The 16602-nt window shown below is 41.6% G+C and overlaps 1 protein-coding gene across 4 annotated transcripts in view; it reads left to right on the top strand.

The window, feature by feature from the left end:
* Nucleotides 1-16602, top strand: part of PPEF1 (protein phosphatase with EF-hand domain 1) — a 32759-nt gene that overhangs the window by 9261 nt on the left and 6896 nt on the right. For all 4 annotated transcript variants that reach the window (XM_082221638.1, XM_082221637.1, XM_082221640.1 and 1 more), the window contains 8 exons: nt 3543-3700; nt 6156-6270; nt 9198-9244; nt 11625-11791; nt 12652-12688; nt 13501-13650; nt 14597-14926; nt 16226-16411. In XM_082221638.1, the coding sequence (XP_082077764.1) occupies nt 3543-3700; nt 6156-6270; nt 9198-9244; nt 11625-11791; nt 12652-12688; nt 13501-13650; nt 14597-14926; nt 16226-16411 (1190 nt within the window). The remainder of the gene's footprint in view (nt 1-3542; nt 3701-6155; nt 6271-9197; nt 9245-11624; nt 11792-12651; nt 12689-13500; nt 13651-14596; nt 14927-16225; nt 16412-16602) is intronic.

Genomic DNA, 16602 nt, shown 5'->3' with positions numbered 1-16602 from the left:
CAGTCTTAGCGTCATTAATCTTCACCAATCTGCCTCCTTTCTCAAAACCTCTGAGGAGATTCACCAGGAATGCAGTCTGAAAACTAGTCCGTTCTTCCTCCCGGCTATAAATCCTTTGGCAAGATGGCGACTCCGAATTAATTGCTGTGCCATTCCAAAAGCTCTTATTGCTACTCAATCTCCATAGAGCATACTTTTGGTTAAAGTTTATCTCCACACAGACCTTAATAATCCTGCTTGGGTCAGTTCAACCGACGATTCTAATGAGGAGGGGTTCTTGTAAATCACATAGAAGGAAAGTAAAAAAGGTCCGTCCCCCCCATTCAGTCCCGTTGTCAACATACCCAGCCTTTGGTGTATCTTCATCGTAAAATATTCCTGTTTCTCCAACCCGTCGTCTTCTTTCGCAGAGGTCACTTAAATTAGCAGACTTCACTCCCCTTCGTCACTTGAAATATGTGTATTTGCTTCTTTTGTAATTAATTACTCCAAATTGCTGCAGCTAGTGCGCGATCAGAGACAGCGTCCAGGAGAGCCGAGGTCCACACGGGGGCATTCTGCCTAGGGCCCTCACCCCCTTCTTTCGAATTAGGGGGTGATTTATGGGCACAGCAGGCAAGGGCAGTGTTCCCCATTTCCTTGGGGCAACAAGGGAGGCTGCCTACTCCCATAACAGCCTCTTAATTACCCCGTGTGGGTCGGAGAGATGGTATTGTCGGCCATCTTCCAATGTGCCCCTAGTGCCCCTCCCCCATCTAAAACTTTTCCATTGGCATCTCTAGTGGAAGATTCATGGTTTAGTCTGAAGGGGCAATTAGGATTTTTTTTTAATGGAAAGAAAACAGACTAGAGACATACCAGGATTGGAAAAATATACAGACCGTTGAACAATCAAAGACTAAAGTGAAGATCGCTCCACCTAGATATCAATATCCACACAGCGGGACTTTATGAAATGGACTGATCAGAAGCCAGGAGATTTAGAGAGATAAGACTTAGGTGGAATCTACACACATGTTAAATACATTGTGAAAATGCTTTTTAAAAATCGTTTTGAAAAATGCATTGAATTTGCTATAGCTCAGTTACCATCTAGTGTCACAATTGTATATTGCACTTTACAACACTTTCAAAACGTTTTATTTGCAGCTGTATAGCTGAGTCCTGAATTTGAAACAGTTTATATTTTAAAATGTAAGAAAATAGTCTATAACTATATGCTGAGATGGAATAAACATATGAATAGAGAAATCCCAAGAGAGGCATGGCAATGTCTGTTTGAAAAGGGTTCAAGTTTCTCGACAGCTATGATCCATAAATAAATTTGCTTTAAGATTGTGTTGGACTTCATTGAAAAGTAAAATGATCAGTAAGCCAGAAGAAAGTAAGTCCTGGATTTATCCATAAGTAAAAGGTGATTTTTTTACCATATGTCATGGTTTTGTTTTTTTTAAAAGCAGTCGTATTGGCAAATGGTGGTGGGAATTATGAAGGAAACATTTCAGAGACAAAGAATTAACTGATGATGTATCGCTATAAAATTATTAGAGAAGAAATGGCCAAACTGGTCCCAGTAGAAACATATATTGAAAAAGAACTGGGCATAACAGAAAAAGAATCAAATTATATGCTGCCATTAAGAGTTTAAATTACATGGTATATATGAAATTGGCTTTTAGTATGCCTCTTATATATTGGTATATGTAAATGTTATGTATATATTATGTATATGTTTGTATGTGTGAAGGTATGTGGGAAAGTTTTGCTTTCATGTTCTGTAATGCCAATTTTTCAAAGTAAATAATATATATTTTTAAAAGACTAACAAACCCATTTTTCAAATAGCAGGGAGTGCATATTTGCAATGACTGATGCTGAGAAACCAGGGACTGTGGCTCTTGTTTGGGGTTGTTAGCAAGGAAGCCAATAAATAACTCGAAATAATGTTTACTTTTAAGAAGCACTCCAAATTCTTATCACACTTAGCACATTTCAATTGCAGTGTGCTCTTACGCAGAAAATGCCTCTTGGGGCAATATTTGTTCCTGACAATATTTTATAATTGTGATTTTAATGTAGGCTGCTGTGACTCAGTCTGTTTGCCATAGTCCTTGTTCCTTTATAAGTAATTAGTGGTTTTCCCTGCACAAGCTGGCATGTCCTCCAGTAAATGCCAAGGTTGGTTGATAGTTTTCATTTAAGCCATACTTGTCGAAGCTTTTCCCCTGTGGGAATTGCACATATCATACACAAAGCATAGGTGAAACATTATTCTTTAGTCCTGTGGATGACAAAAGAGCCCTGAGTAGGAAATATTAGCATGAGTAGGAGGCATGGAGTCAAGCACACTGGCTCCAGCCGAGTGTCTCCCACTTCCTCAGTTATGAGCCTTTCCCTTCTTGAGCAGAGAAGGTCTGAAGAGGAAGATCAACTTGTGTTTTCTTGAACCCGAATTGGACCCCATCACAATCAGACGTCCTGTGGTTGTGGGTGGGAGGTTTATCTCTGAAACATCTGTACAGCAAAACAATAAGATTCCAGCAGCAATTTAAAATTCTCCTGTCAAGAGATTTTAACATAGAAATAGATGGAAGAATTGACATTCAGTAGGGAGAATCGACAATTAATGAAGGTAAAGTTAATATTAGAGGGGGGAAACCATGGCAGACATTTACCAATAATAATAGTTCGGGAACCGCTCTTGGACTTTTTGTGGGAAAAAGAAATGAATGACTCTGAGACACTTTGACTTAAAATAAATATTGCTTAACAGAAAGTGGAGAAGATCGTGGACTGAATGTCTTAAATAATCTTTCTTTTTAAAAATGTAACTGGCAGATGGAACATCAGAAGTCCTTTTATTTTTCTCTAAAGTTTCTTCCCCCTTTGTCTTTTTACTTTTCACTCTTTCTCTTGTCTCTCCTTTCTTGTTCCTCTCTCTCTCTCTCTCTCTCTCTCTCTCTCTCTCTCTCTTCTTCTTCTTGGGAGTCATATGTTTGGGATTGTGTACTCATGTGGGGTGGTAGATGTTTGATGGAGAGCCCTGGGTGGGAGACAGGGAAATGTTGGTCTCCAAAGGAAAGAGGCTTGAAGGAGAAAGGAAGGTGAGAGCTGGAAGGGCTGCTGCCTTCTGTGGGTGGTGGGGACTGAAAATTGCCTTTAGGAGAAGACTCCATATTTTACAGGATCTGTTTGTATTTTTTGTAGCTTTTATCGTACTGTATTGTGAAAAACTTTAATAAAAATCTTATTTTTTAAAAAAACATCTGTCCTGTCACTTTCCTCATAAAGGAAAGGGCAACCAAGGAGGTTTCCATGCCAAAACTGGGCCCAAAATCAGAACAACACTGAGCATGACAAAGCTCTTCCTTGTTCTTACAAATGCCCAAAAGGTTCTTTGGATTTTAGTGTCTGTTATATTTGTTGGCGTTATGCTGAATATATCATCAATTTAAACAAATGTTCATGAACTCGTTATCCAAAGGCACATTTGTTGACAACTAACTAAAACCTTGTAAGTTGCTTTTCTGCTTCCTTTATAGACGTCAGCTCTAACTTTTTCTCCACCGCCAGTGATTATACAATGAGAGAATATGAACAGACCATTGAGGTCCCTCCCTCCTACTACGGGCCCCACCTTTGTTTCCCCCTCACTGTTGCTGACACTGATGTTCTTCTTCAGGCTTTCAAGCACCGACAGGCAAGCTCAGACCAATGGTTAAATGGATTTCTGTTTTATTTTTATGGGCTCTCTAAAAGTGTCAGCTGATAATCGTAAGGGCATCTTAGACACCATTAAGACAGCAGGGCGTGGAAGGCTAATGTGCATCATGGTGGGGGGAAAGGAATTTGTCAGCACTTGATATGCGCATATTGAAAGCGATGAACAATGGTGCATTTAGTTATTTACCAAAATAATGGTATGCCAGTTTTCCAAATGTTCAAAGGAGCTTACGGTACATTGAAAACAATTACAAGAAAGCACATGTAATAGCAGATGCAATACTGAGGAGTAGGGTTGGGGTATTACTGAGGGGTCTTTTGTTAGGGGGTTGTTGCTATTTTTGATACTAATTTTTTGTATATTTCTTTTAGTTCTTATTATGATTTATGTGGGCATTATTTAATTTGAGTGTGCACTTTTTGATGTTTTACTTATTATTTATTACTACTTTTGCTAGGTTTGTAACTATGTATTTTTTCCTGTAGCTGCCTTGAGCATGGTTTTAATCAGGCCTCCCCAAACTCAGCTGTCCAGCTGTTTTGGGACTACAACTCCCATCATCCCTAGCCAACAAGACCAGTGGTCAGGGATGATGGGAACTGTAGTCCCAAAACAGCTGGACAGCTGAGTTTGGGGATGCCTGGTTTTAATCATGGAAAGGTGGCATACACATAAAATTATGTATGTATGTATTCTGCCTGGATAGCTCAGTGAGTTAGAGTATGGTGCTGATAACGCCAAGGTTGCAGGTTCGAACATCGTATGGAACACTTGCATATTCCTGCATTTCAAGGGGTTGGCCTAGAATGATCCTCAGAGTCGCTTCCAACTCTACAATTCTGTGATCCTATTAAACACAACAGGCCTCAACTGACAGCTTTATGAAAAAGGTTGCTCTGCCAGCCCTGTTCCTGTTGAAAGGCTGTTTATTCACCCCAATACATTCATCAGAGAAGAAAACATAATTCTTTCCACTGGCACGCTTTTTTAGCAATTGCTTAGTCATTGTTGGCACTTGCTGCTGCTCTTGAGAGCATTTGGCGCAGGAGACTCACACAGCCCTATGCTTTCCACATCTTTAGCTATAATGGGATATGGTTTAATTTGAAAGACGGACATTGCAAAGCTGGATATCCCATCCCATGGCATTTCTGCTTCCTTTTATCTGTTGGCTGCTAAAACTGAACTCCACGGTCTCTGGGTATACCTGGCAGTGTCAAGAACCGCACTAAAACAATAGGGACAGCGGGATACATTACTTGAACATAGGAAGTTGGCTTATGTTGAGCCAGACCACTGGTCCATCTAGCTCAGTGTACACACTGACTGGCAGCAGCTCTCTAGGGTTTCAAACTGGGGATATTCCCAGCTCTACTTGGGGATGCTGGGAGTTGAACCTGGGATCTTTTGCAAGCAAAGTGGATGCTGTACCACTGAGCTACATCCCCTACACACACTTACAACCCAATACTGATACTATGATCCCTGCTTTGCTTGCCTTTGTCCACCTGACCTGGGAGGGCGGGGCCTGGACTGACTCCAGCTACAAAAGCTGAGGCTGCTGTAGAGGCCAGAGGGCATCTTGGCTGTGAGTCCTGGAAGGCCTGCTCCTTGCCTTGCTGGCTCCCCGCCCCCTTGCCTGTCTGAGGAAGGCAGTGGCCTGACTGACTGACTCCAGCTATGAAAGCTGAGGCTGAGTTTTGCTTAGGGGTTTTTTGTTTGTTATTGATATCAATTTTTTGTATCTTTGTTTTAGATATTATGATTTATGTGGCATTTGTTCAATTCGGTTGTGTGCTTTTTGATGTGTTTTATTCCATGTTTAAGCTACTTTTGTTATGTGTGAAGTCATGTAAATCTTTTCATGTTGTAAGCCACCTTGAGCATGGTTTTACCTAGGGAAAGGTGGCATACAAATAAAATGATGATTCTTAATATAGTATGGGCACCAACGCTGCTACTGCATTAGAGATGTCCCCCATCTCCATGCTCATCTGTGCAGTGACGATCCCCCAAGTCTGCAGTCATGACTGGAAAATGCTTGTCACGCTGGCAAGAACTGTGTGCAAGCACAAAGCTCACTGGGTTTTGGTGATGGAGTTCTTCCAACGACTCTCTGTAATATATCATTTAGAGCCAGTGTGGTGTAGTGGTTAAGAGCAGTGGACTCGTAATCTGGGGAACCGGGTTCGCTTCCCCGCTCCTCCACATGCAGCTGCTGGGTAACCTTGGGCTAGTCACACTTCTCTGAAGTCTCTCAGCCCCACTCACCTCACAGAGTGTTTGTTGTGGGGGAGGAAGGGAAAGGAGAATGTTAGCCGCTTTGAGACTCCTTCGGGTAGTGATAAAGCGGGATATCAAATCCAAACTCCTCCTCCTCCTACTCTTCTTCTTCTTCTTCTTTTTCTTCTTCTTGCATGACTCCGTACAGCACCTCCACGCCCGATACGTTCTTCAGCTGCTACACGAGACCAGGAAGGTCCTTCAGCAGCTGCCAAACATCACACACCTCTCCACCTCTTATACCAAGGAAATAACCATCTGTGGTGAGTTCTCCTTAAGAGAAATGTGGCACCGGGTTGATATCTAAACTATATTGTGAATCTGTAGGACTGTCTAGCATTTGTGGTTGCAGGCCCAGGCGCTGTAGGGCCAAGGCAATATGTAGGTGCAATAAACGCAGGACAACCAAAAGGAGATTTAAGCAGGCCACAGCTTTATTGATTACAGGTGTCAGCAGGTTTGGGCGTAGGCATTGGATGTGTATCCTGCCTCAACCAGCCTGCCTACTGGTTGATTTTTGGCAGGGATAACCAAGGTTAAGGGTCGCCCTCTGGCATACATCAAATTGGGGTGAACCCCCTCCCCGCAACCACCATTTTGAGGGTGCTATGGCCCATCAGCCGCTGTCTGTGCATCCGGACAGAAATGAACCCCTCCCCCAGCTACGCCTAAAGTAAACCTTAACCCACCTTGGCCAGGCCAGACCACAACTCCCACTCCCCACCAGCCAGTGGTAAGTGGTCTTTATAGCTGCCATTGGAATGTTACACTTCCCCAACCCCCTCGCAGTACAAATCCTTCCTGTCTTCCCTTTATTATTGGGGGTGGGGGGGTGGAAGGCTGATGACTCATCGCCTGGCATTTTTAAAGTAAGCCGAACACTTCCTCCCTCTTTTCCCCCCTGTCAGATGTTGCTGGGTGAGTCAGTGACTAAATCTGGCAAACTTTTAAGAAAAGAGCTGCTTTTCCATCTGTAAAATGCTACTTTGTGTGGTAAATAATTTCTTTCACCTCTTGCCTTCCCGCAAGTGCTTCAACAAACGGTTCGTGAACATGATCATGATAGAAGAAAATCCCAGTCCATTGATGTTTCTTCTGGGGACAGACACACACACACACACACACACACACACACACACAGAAAAACAAACACATATCCACACTGTGATGAAAATGAGCAAAGCAATGATGCATTCTCTCTCTCTCTCTCTCTCTCTCTCCCCCCCCCCCCATATATAGATGTCTCAGTGGGGAAATGTTATGCCGTCTTTGTTCTGAGGGGGTGTATATTTAGAGAGAGAGAGGCCGAACATTAAAGTGCATATTCTTTCTCTAATGCAGAAATTCAGAAAGCAATCTTTTTTTATTTTAGTTTTTGCCTGAAAGTATTTCAGTTGAGCAAAAGAAAAGAAAAAGAAAAGGTGCATAAAAAGAGAAAGAAAAGTAAAGTATGTATCACTAATATATGCAAACAACTACAAATTCATATGTGGTTGTCTAGTATTTGGGTATATAAGTATTATAAGCAATCTTCCTTTTCTTAAGAAAAACAACATAGGGAAACTGGAGGCAAAATGTTTTGTCCTGAGCTTTGGGGATCCATTTGGAGCCCAAATAAAATTGCTTTGTGGCCATGGATCACCAATTGGCCACCTGCATGAAGAGTCAGCTAAAGATGGCAACATCTAAGTGCCTCTCAGTCATCTGGCCTTGATTACACTGCCATACATGGATGAATGGATGGGATTGGACTTCCTGGATTTGCTTGAGGAGACCCACTTGCAAGACAGCACTAAATGGTTACTAGTAATAATTAATCTCTCTCTTCAAATCAAGAGAAGACGTGCACACAAAATAAATTAATTATACTGCTGCAGGTGCAGAGAGAAACCAAATTTTAATAAAAGATTGAATAAAATATTCAATGCAGTAATAGATAAGATATCTTTTATTTACAGGTTTATACCATTGAATGAGCTTTAGTAAGCAAGAACAAAATATCCTTAGACTTCTACACACACACACACACACGTATGTGTGTTTATGTGTGGCCTTGATAATCAATGTACATACATCCTCCAATGGGTGTCCTCATTTGCACAATTGAAAGAGCATCTGAGAGATTTTTTGATGTGTCCTTCAAGCAAATAATAGTCTTCATGCTCAAAACATCCTTAATGGCAGATGAAAGTGTATTTTTTTACTGAAGTTTGAGCCAAAATGTTGATTGCCACAAAACGAGATCTATGTCACTTCCGTCAAATCCTTTTTAACTTTCTACATTGAAACAGGCATTAAATATTCATCTGGTTCATGTGTTGCATATGTGAGAGTTCCTTTAATGAGCGTCATTTAAACCCCACTAAATCCAAATCCAATTAATTATTTCATAGTAATATTTGTTGGGTTTGGTCTTAAAGGGCTTAATATGTTCCATATTACGAAGCTAATGTCCCCCCCTTTCTGTTTTAAAGTCCTAAAATAGCTTCTTCCCATTTTAAATTCCTTTAAGACTCCTTTCCATTTTCAATATGATCCCCCTCCCTTTTGAGAGCTTTCTCACCCTGGTCATATTTGCTTAGAAAAGAGCAGTGTAGTGTTTAGGATTCACTTGCATCGTCACCAACAACTCAAGTGTGGGTGTTAACTAGTATACTATAGAAAAATTTTAAAAATTACATTTGTTGTTCTCCTCATTTTTGCCTCTGACCTTGACCACCAATTCCATGTGGCACTCGAAAGGTCGCCCATCAAGGAATGTAGCCCTCAGAGTGAAAAGGATTTTATAATCTTGTTCTTGAAATAGCAGTTTGAGAGGGACCATTAAGCCTTGGCTGCTTCCTCCTAGCTTCCCTGTTGCTTCCAACACAGCTTCCCAATGCTTTGGGGCAGTGGGTGGGCAGATAACCAGTTGCACCTGCTGTGTTTCCCATTATGGTTTCATACATATATGTGCATATTTTCACAAAATGTCTACTCTAAGCAGCTGGTCCACAGGGAATGCAAAGTGCTCCCCTGGGGAATCGGATTCAGGAGTTGACCACCATGCAATTAGTGCTTCATACCATTGCTTTACAACAGTTCTAAACATGCATGAGCTCTAGAATCCTGCCTAGGGGAGGAGGAAACAATAATCACTGTTTGCTTCCAGTTTTGCATATTCTACCTGCCCGATTTGTGTTCTTTCTAGGCGATCTTCATGGAAAGCTTGATGACCTTTTGCTGATTTTCTACAAAGTAAGTAAATTTGGCATTGCTGTTTCCTCACGGTGCCTCAATGCTGCTGGATTCCGTTAGCAACTGTGTGTGTAAATATAGAGAGAGATCACCGGCACTTTGTGGTATCAATTTTTGGCCTATGGCCATCTTTCCGTTCTCCACATTCAGTTAATCAGGACTGAATGTTGATTGAAGGGCACAATCTGCAGGAGACTGGAGAGTATCAAACCTCAACGACGATACTCCTTTCGATTTTTGTGAAGTATAAACAAAGCAGGGGTGGGAATCTCCCCAAGCCTCAAGTGATCTGTTGTTCAAAGTGTTCATGAGGGACAGAAGCTTAACCTTATCCATGCTGTGTAGCGTGATCTCCATTGGGAGCTTTCAGGGAAGACAACTTCCCCTAACTCTCTGATAATAACATATGTATCATATTGCTACTGCCCTTTAAGCATGGTGTATTGATGGACTGCCCACTAGAGTTTATAGTCCCAGATTCAGATTACAGCGTGGCTTGTATTTCTTTCATTTTGCTTCCTCAAATTGCACCATGTACAAGCCTTTGGAGGGGATGAGGAAGGGTGGGTGGGAAACAGCTAAAGGCCATAAGTGATGACCTTAACATTGTCTGAAGCCAGTTAAACTAGATAACATGCCTTTAATGCTTTTTAATGGCTTCTCTTAAGAATAACACCTTGGCTTAATTAAAGTAGGCAGTTTGGAGACACTTCCATTCACTGCACTAATCATTGTTAAATGATGCCGTTTCCCATCATGTTCCTCAAAAAAGAACCCCAAACCCGTAATATTTTAAATTGCCAGTTGCTAAATTAGCCTGTGTTAAATTGATTCTATGCATATAGACATCCTGGAGCGGAATTAAAAGGCAGATTGACAAAGGGAGCTAATTAAGCGCAAACCCAGAAGGCACTCTAATGAGGCAGTGGCAGTAACAACCCCCTATTCCACTCACCATTGGAAAGCTGTCTTCACTCTCGTTGCCTGCTGCTATGGATTTTCATTTCATCCCCAGCCTCGAAAAGGGCATTAGCAAAAGCCAGGGAACTGTTTGAGGAAAGCAAGGGGAAGCAAGCATGCTGTATAATATATTGTATTTTGAAGTAAATTGGATTTTCACATTTGAAATGTAAATGCAATGTCAAATGTAAAGGTGTATTAAGAGCTGGCACTGCAAAAAAAAAAAAAAAAGTTTTCCAGGCTACATAAACGTTGATTGCAGGCATTTTGAGAACCTGCTAAAATTCATTCGACAAAATTTCATTCTACTGCTCCTCCTTGGACTTCTGGGCGGCTTATGATATATATGACGTCTAGGCAGGGGACAGAGCAATTGGAACAGAGTTAGATACGTTGCATGACTAGGGCTCAGCTTCATCAACATTCCCTTCCTTTCAGCCTCAGATTTGTCTATGATCATTATGGGAGATTGGAAGAGGAGCCGAAAGAACCATTGCGGTGTAGTGGTTTGAGCAGTGTGGCTACGTCCAAGCCCATGGGCCTGAGATGTACACACACACACAGAGAGAGAGAGAGAGAGAGAGAGAGAGAGCGCAAATGTTTCCGGCTTCTCCTACTAATTTTGGCAGCAGCAGAACATCCTCCCTCCCACCAAAAATGTGGACACAAAATCCTTCCCTCCCCAGCCATCAGATCAATTACTTTATGAGTGGGGGAGAAAAATCAGATCAGCTGAGGAAGGGAGGCTCCCCTGTATGTGTGTTGATGACTGTGTGTGTGTGCAGGAGTGTGTGGGGTGGCTACATACACTTTTTGTCAGACCACCCATGGGCCCACAGGCCCTGGAGGTATAACCCAAAAAGGTTCATCACTGCTTGGTTAGAGTATTGGACCAGGGTTTAAATGCCCACACAGCTGCACAGCTCACTGGGTGGACGACCGTGTACCAGCCATTCACCCTCTTAGCTTAACCTATGGATCTTGTGATGATAAAATTGGGGGACACAGGGAAGAAGAACGTATGCTGACTTGAACTCCTTGGTCATAGGGTAGATGCACATCTAACCATTGTTTTCCACAATTGGTTAGGACAAGCATAATAAAGAATTCCTAAATGGTACATATAAAAGGAATATAAAAGGAATAGTTTTATGAACTGTGCGGACATGGCAGCTCAAGGTGAACATAAGTAAAACCATCCCTGGTGTCCTCCGTCTGTCACCAAGGACCTGATGCTCACCTGGGCACAGGTGCAGCTACTAATGTGATATGGCAGTACTACAAAAGAGATGTTGGCATCAATGAGGAGGTGAGGCCACCTACAGCTCTGCATTGCCCTGTTGACCGGCCGACTCTTGTTTTGCGATAATTAATATCTGTTGTACTTGCACATGTTGTTGTCATTTTTCTTCTTCTACAGAATGGACTTCCTTCAGAGGAAAACCCCTACATTTTTAATGGGGATTTTGTGGACAGAGGGAAAAATTCCATAGAAATACTCATAATCCTGTTTGCCTTTCTACTCGTCTACCCTAACCACTTGCACTTGAACCGAGGAAACCATGAGGACCATATCATGAATCTTAGGTATCGCCATTGTTCTGCTAGCTAGCTAGATATATTATCTTTCATTCGCCTAATCTACATACTTTGTCTTCCCAAAGCCTCCAGTTGAAACAGTTGATCTGATAACTGAGAGATGCACTTGTAATTTTTGCTCAGATTTCAGATCAGTAGATACTGTCTATGAGCTCTCTCTACACATGTTACTGTAGCTTAGTATAAAGGAAAGTAATAATCAAATTATTGTGCATTTCGGTTAGAATTTGGACTCCGTTTACTCTTTAGAAATGGTCTTGGCATCTGAAGGTTGTGGCAGCATTATCTTTAAGTTAAGGCAGAAGCATTGTGTTATTTTATGGTTCAGCATTTCAATATACAGAAATACTGGAAAAGAAAACCTTATTTGTTATTTCTTTTGCTTTAGATAAGAGGTGGGAAGGAAGGAGTTTGGAACATAATGGTAGATCTCTGTAGCATTTCAGCAAGGACTCTAAGTTAATTTACTATGGCAACAACAAAATTAATCCGCCCACCACATCCCTGGCTCTGTCTTATACTGCTGAAAGTAGATCCCACAAGCCTGAAATCTGCTCACCCCTGTTTCAGACCATGCACTGGACAAAAACTGTACCAGAGTATGGAAAAGTTCCTTGATGCATACTGATAAAATAAGTGGGAAATCTGTATCTGGGGTGCAGATACAGAAATATGCAACAGAAATATCCTACAATTCAAATCTGATTTCTGTTGTCTTGCTATACAGTACTCTGGTAATGGATCTCTCCTCTGTTATAAATCTATAATGTAGAAGAAAGAATTATCTCTTACATATAGGTACATAGAGAGTGCGATCCACTATTGAAATGACCTTTAACTTGTTTCAGATATGGTTTCACAAAAGAAGTTATGAAGAAGTACCAGGTAAATATTTGGCTGTCTTTTGGTAGTGGCATCAGGTTAGCAACCTCATCTTTTAGCTAAGTGATACAGACTGCATTCCTTGCATTTCAAAGCCCTAACCTAATTTTATGGACCTTAGTTCTGTAAAGAATATTGAACTCAGAGATGTTTTAAGTGTTACCCATGAGTAAGTATGGGGAGTAAACTGAATTCAGTTTGCATTTAATGGTGAACTTACCCAATTTACATTTTCTGAAATGATATGTGAACTGAAACTCAGCGATCCTTCAAAATTCACATGTTCTTGCCCTTGCTATACAGTTGTCCAGCCAAGTAATGTGTACAAAAATGCATATATTGTGTAAAGTGTGTGTGTGTGTACATGCATATATTAGTGAATATAACATGCAAAAATTCCTTAAAACAGGAAAATTTGTATATCAAGTAAAATATGTATATTATGCAAAATTGCATACAAATGTGTAAAAAATTGCACTAAAATGATGAATTTTCATGAGCACTTAAAAAATGAATGTGGAGTATTGAGCTTAAGAATGGAAAAGTCAGAAATAGAGAGAAACCAAAAGTGGTAGATTCATTCATCCCTACTCACAAGAACCCCTTTATTTTTCCCCATGTGCTCAGCGGTGTAGCTAGCCGCTTGGGTACCTGGGGGGCGGGCCAAGGCGACTCGGAGATGGGGCAAGCATACATAGATTTACAAATAGTTTTCACTTCATTATTTTATGGCTTTGAGAAACCACCCACGAAGCACATCAATTTGCTATTATTTCAGGGACCTTCTGATTGTTACCTTTATTTTCACTTCATAGTGCTACGGAACAGCAATTTTACATCTTCTGGAAGATGTCTATAGCTGGCTTCCTCTTGCAACTATAATTGACAGCAAAGTTCTTATTTTACACGGAGGGATATCGGACACTACTGATTTGAATTTCCTTAATTTATTTCAGAGAAACAAGGTAAGGTGTTAAACTCGCAAGACACTCTTTTTATTTAGTTCTGCTCTTTTTGGTTCCAATCCATCTCACCAACACACAAATGCTATTGAAATCAATGAGAATTAACCTTGTGTATCTTAACTCTTTTACGTAAACATGCCATTAGCATTTTGAAAATTTAAAGGAGTAAACTAGCAACACACAACAGATTTTTAAAAAAATGCCTTAGTTTGTTCCATTATGTGGCCCTAGTACATACTTTCTCTAGACCATACCTTAAGGCTAATAGTCACCTTAACAATATTTTAAGGGGTTAATCGTGATTTTTAGTCTAGGCACATAATGGCAAGAGCTGTGGTTTGGCTCCATCATGCTGCACTGCACAGCACCTAGTTCTCCATGCCTTATCCCTCTCCTTCCAGTACACACCAGCAACATAATGTATTTGGAAGCTGGGAGGGCAGTGGTGCTTCACCTCTGAAGCCCCAAGGACTGGCACTGCCTGGGGGGAGAAGCAGTGCTGCAGCAATAGCCTCCCAGCAATGAGATTGCTATCACTTACTGGGGAGGTGCGGAAAAGGGGCAAGGTGAAGAGAAGGTCTGGGCTGCATCAGCAGAGAAAATCCAGTGCTCATATCGTTGTCCCTGCAACCCTGGTCTCACTGCTGCTTCCCTCCTTCCAGTAACTGGGAGTGGTGCCCCTGCCAGGAGACTATTGCTGCCTCACCGGGTGAGCTGCTCCACTCCTTGACCATTGGCCAAAGTTCATTAAAGATAACACACTTTCAGGGCTAAGGTAATTTCCTTTTGTGCAGATCTCCATTGTGGTCAACGCTTGTTTATGAATTGCTTCTCGCCTATACCTGGTAGATCAGCTACTATATTTTCACTTTCATGGTCAGAATTCAGCAATATCCCTGTGCTGATCTAGACCAATAAATGGTGATCATTCATTTTGTCTTTTTAGCTGAAGTCTGTGCTGAGGCCAGTGAAGTCAAATGCAGAGACAGTCTGTAAGCCACGTGGAGCTAGCCTTGTAGAAACCTGTTCCCACCGGACGGAGGCCACGAAGTCCCTTTCCGGGCAGGACATCTCTCTCAAAGAGGCCACGAGGTCCACATCAGCACCTAGCAAGAGAAGGCGATACAGTAGGGATGTGTCTGATGGCAAAGAGCATCTTGGCAACCTCCCTGGCAGAGGCAGTTCTAGTCTTCTTCCGGAGGTGCAATATCTTAAGCCTGGCAGTGTTACCACACCGCACACATCCTCAGAATTAACAACAAAGGAGTGGAAGCAAGTATGCCAAAGCTGTATATAAGAGTCTTTCCCCTCCTCCACAAATATTGGCTATTAAAATGTTAACATTTGAGAAATAATTTTAAAAACAAACCAACTCGGAAACAAGCTTTTGAGATAATGTAATGGGCATGCTAATTACTTTAATATCAAATTATAGTTGCTAGAAGCTTGCAGACAAAACAAAATGGCTGGTTTGTCAAGTCAGTATGTGAGCGCTTAAATGAACACCCATTCATGCTTTGAGGATGATGTTGGGCTGAATCAAAAGGGTATAAGGGTCCGAGTTCCTTCACAGAATGGGTTCTCCAATGGTATACTCTATAGGTGTGCTCCCCTCTCTCATCATGTGAGGGGTGATTATTTGAACACCCCTTATATAAAACACAGTCTGAGTTTAGTATTCCCCCTGCCCTCACCCTCAATCCTCTTTCATCTACCTTTGCCTTTTTGCAATACAATGCCTATTTGAATACTTCCTTTAGCTCTCTTGCCTCAGGGCTCCTTGCACTTTAGTTTCCTTGCCACCTGGAATCCCTTCTCAGATACCAAGGCACTTCCTGACCATCACTGTTGAGATCCAGTCACATGTTGGCAAATTCAGGCTGCACTACAAACTGCCTTCCCCAAGAGATCAGAATTTTTGCAATAAGGAAAATACTGTAGTGGGAAAGGCCCTTGTTTTGATGTAAGGTCATCTAATCTCCCCACATACAAACTAGAACGAATGTTTATTGAATTTCCAGTGTTGTCTAATCTTCCTTTGAACAAATTAGGACATACGATCAGCAAACAGGTTTGTCTTGATGCCCCCCCTCAGGCAACCTCCCCCAAATCCAAAGACTTTGTGAGGTTTAACTGCAGCCAAACAGATATCTTTTCCTTTCCCTCAGAGAGACTGAACTGCAAACATTCCTTATGTGAGCCAACATTCTGTGCCACCATACCAACTTACCTATTCAGTGTCATAAGGTTTTACCACCACTAGTACAATAAAATTATATTGTTTGGAACTAAACCCAGTTAGGATCCTTACATCCCGATGATTCATATTTCTTTCGAAGGGTTTTATTCAACATAGTGCTGCCACAGCAAGGGTTTCCAATAGGGCAATGCGACTTTCCAGTCTTAGGAGTCCCCCCAAGCTTCTGGAGTAGATTTAGGGAGAGGACGGGGAGGGAGTCCCATTACATACTGTGATGGGATGACCTTGTAGATACCCGCCAAACTCTGCTTTTTATTATTTACGTTACTCCAGCGATGGATGGTCACTAGCATTTTGTTTAATTGCTATTGAAAGGTGGTGGATATTCTCTGGAGTGACCCGAAACATCAGAATGGATGCACACCAAACAAATTTCGAGGAGGAGGTTGTTACTTCGGACCAGATGTTACTGCCAGGTTGCTAAGACGTTATAATTTGAAAATGCTCATCCGGTCTCATGAATGCAAGCAGGATGGGTATGAGATCAGTCATAATGGAAAGGTAACCAGAAATTTACAGATTAAATTTCAGAGTCTTCACAGCTTCATTTATTGTAAGTCTCTCGGCTTTTCTGAGTAAGGCCGGAGCTTCTGTCTGCCAGATACAAGTCACTAACCATATCTGTGTGGTACTTGTGATCAGCACAGAGTCTTTGTCGTCTACTAGGCCCCATCTGCAGTATACATTGAAGG

Source organism: Podarcis vaucheri (genome assembly GCF_965113315.1).
Source record: "Podarcis vaucheri genome assembly, chromosome: 4".
In the NCBI taxonomy this organism is placed as follows: Eukaryota; Metazoa; Chordata; class Lepidosauria; order Squamata; family Lacertidae; genus Podarcis; species Podarcis vaucheri.
The sequence above is the reverse complement of the archived record's forward strand: the minus strand, read 5'-3'. Positions and strand labels throughout refer to the sequence as shown.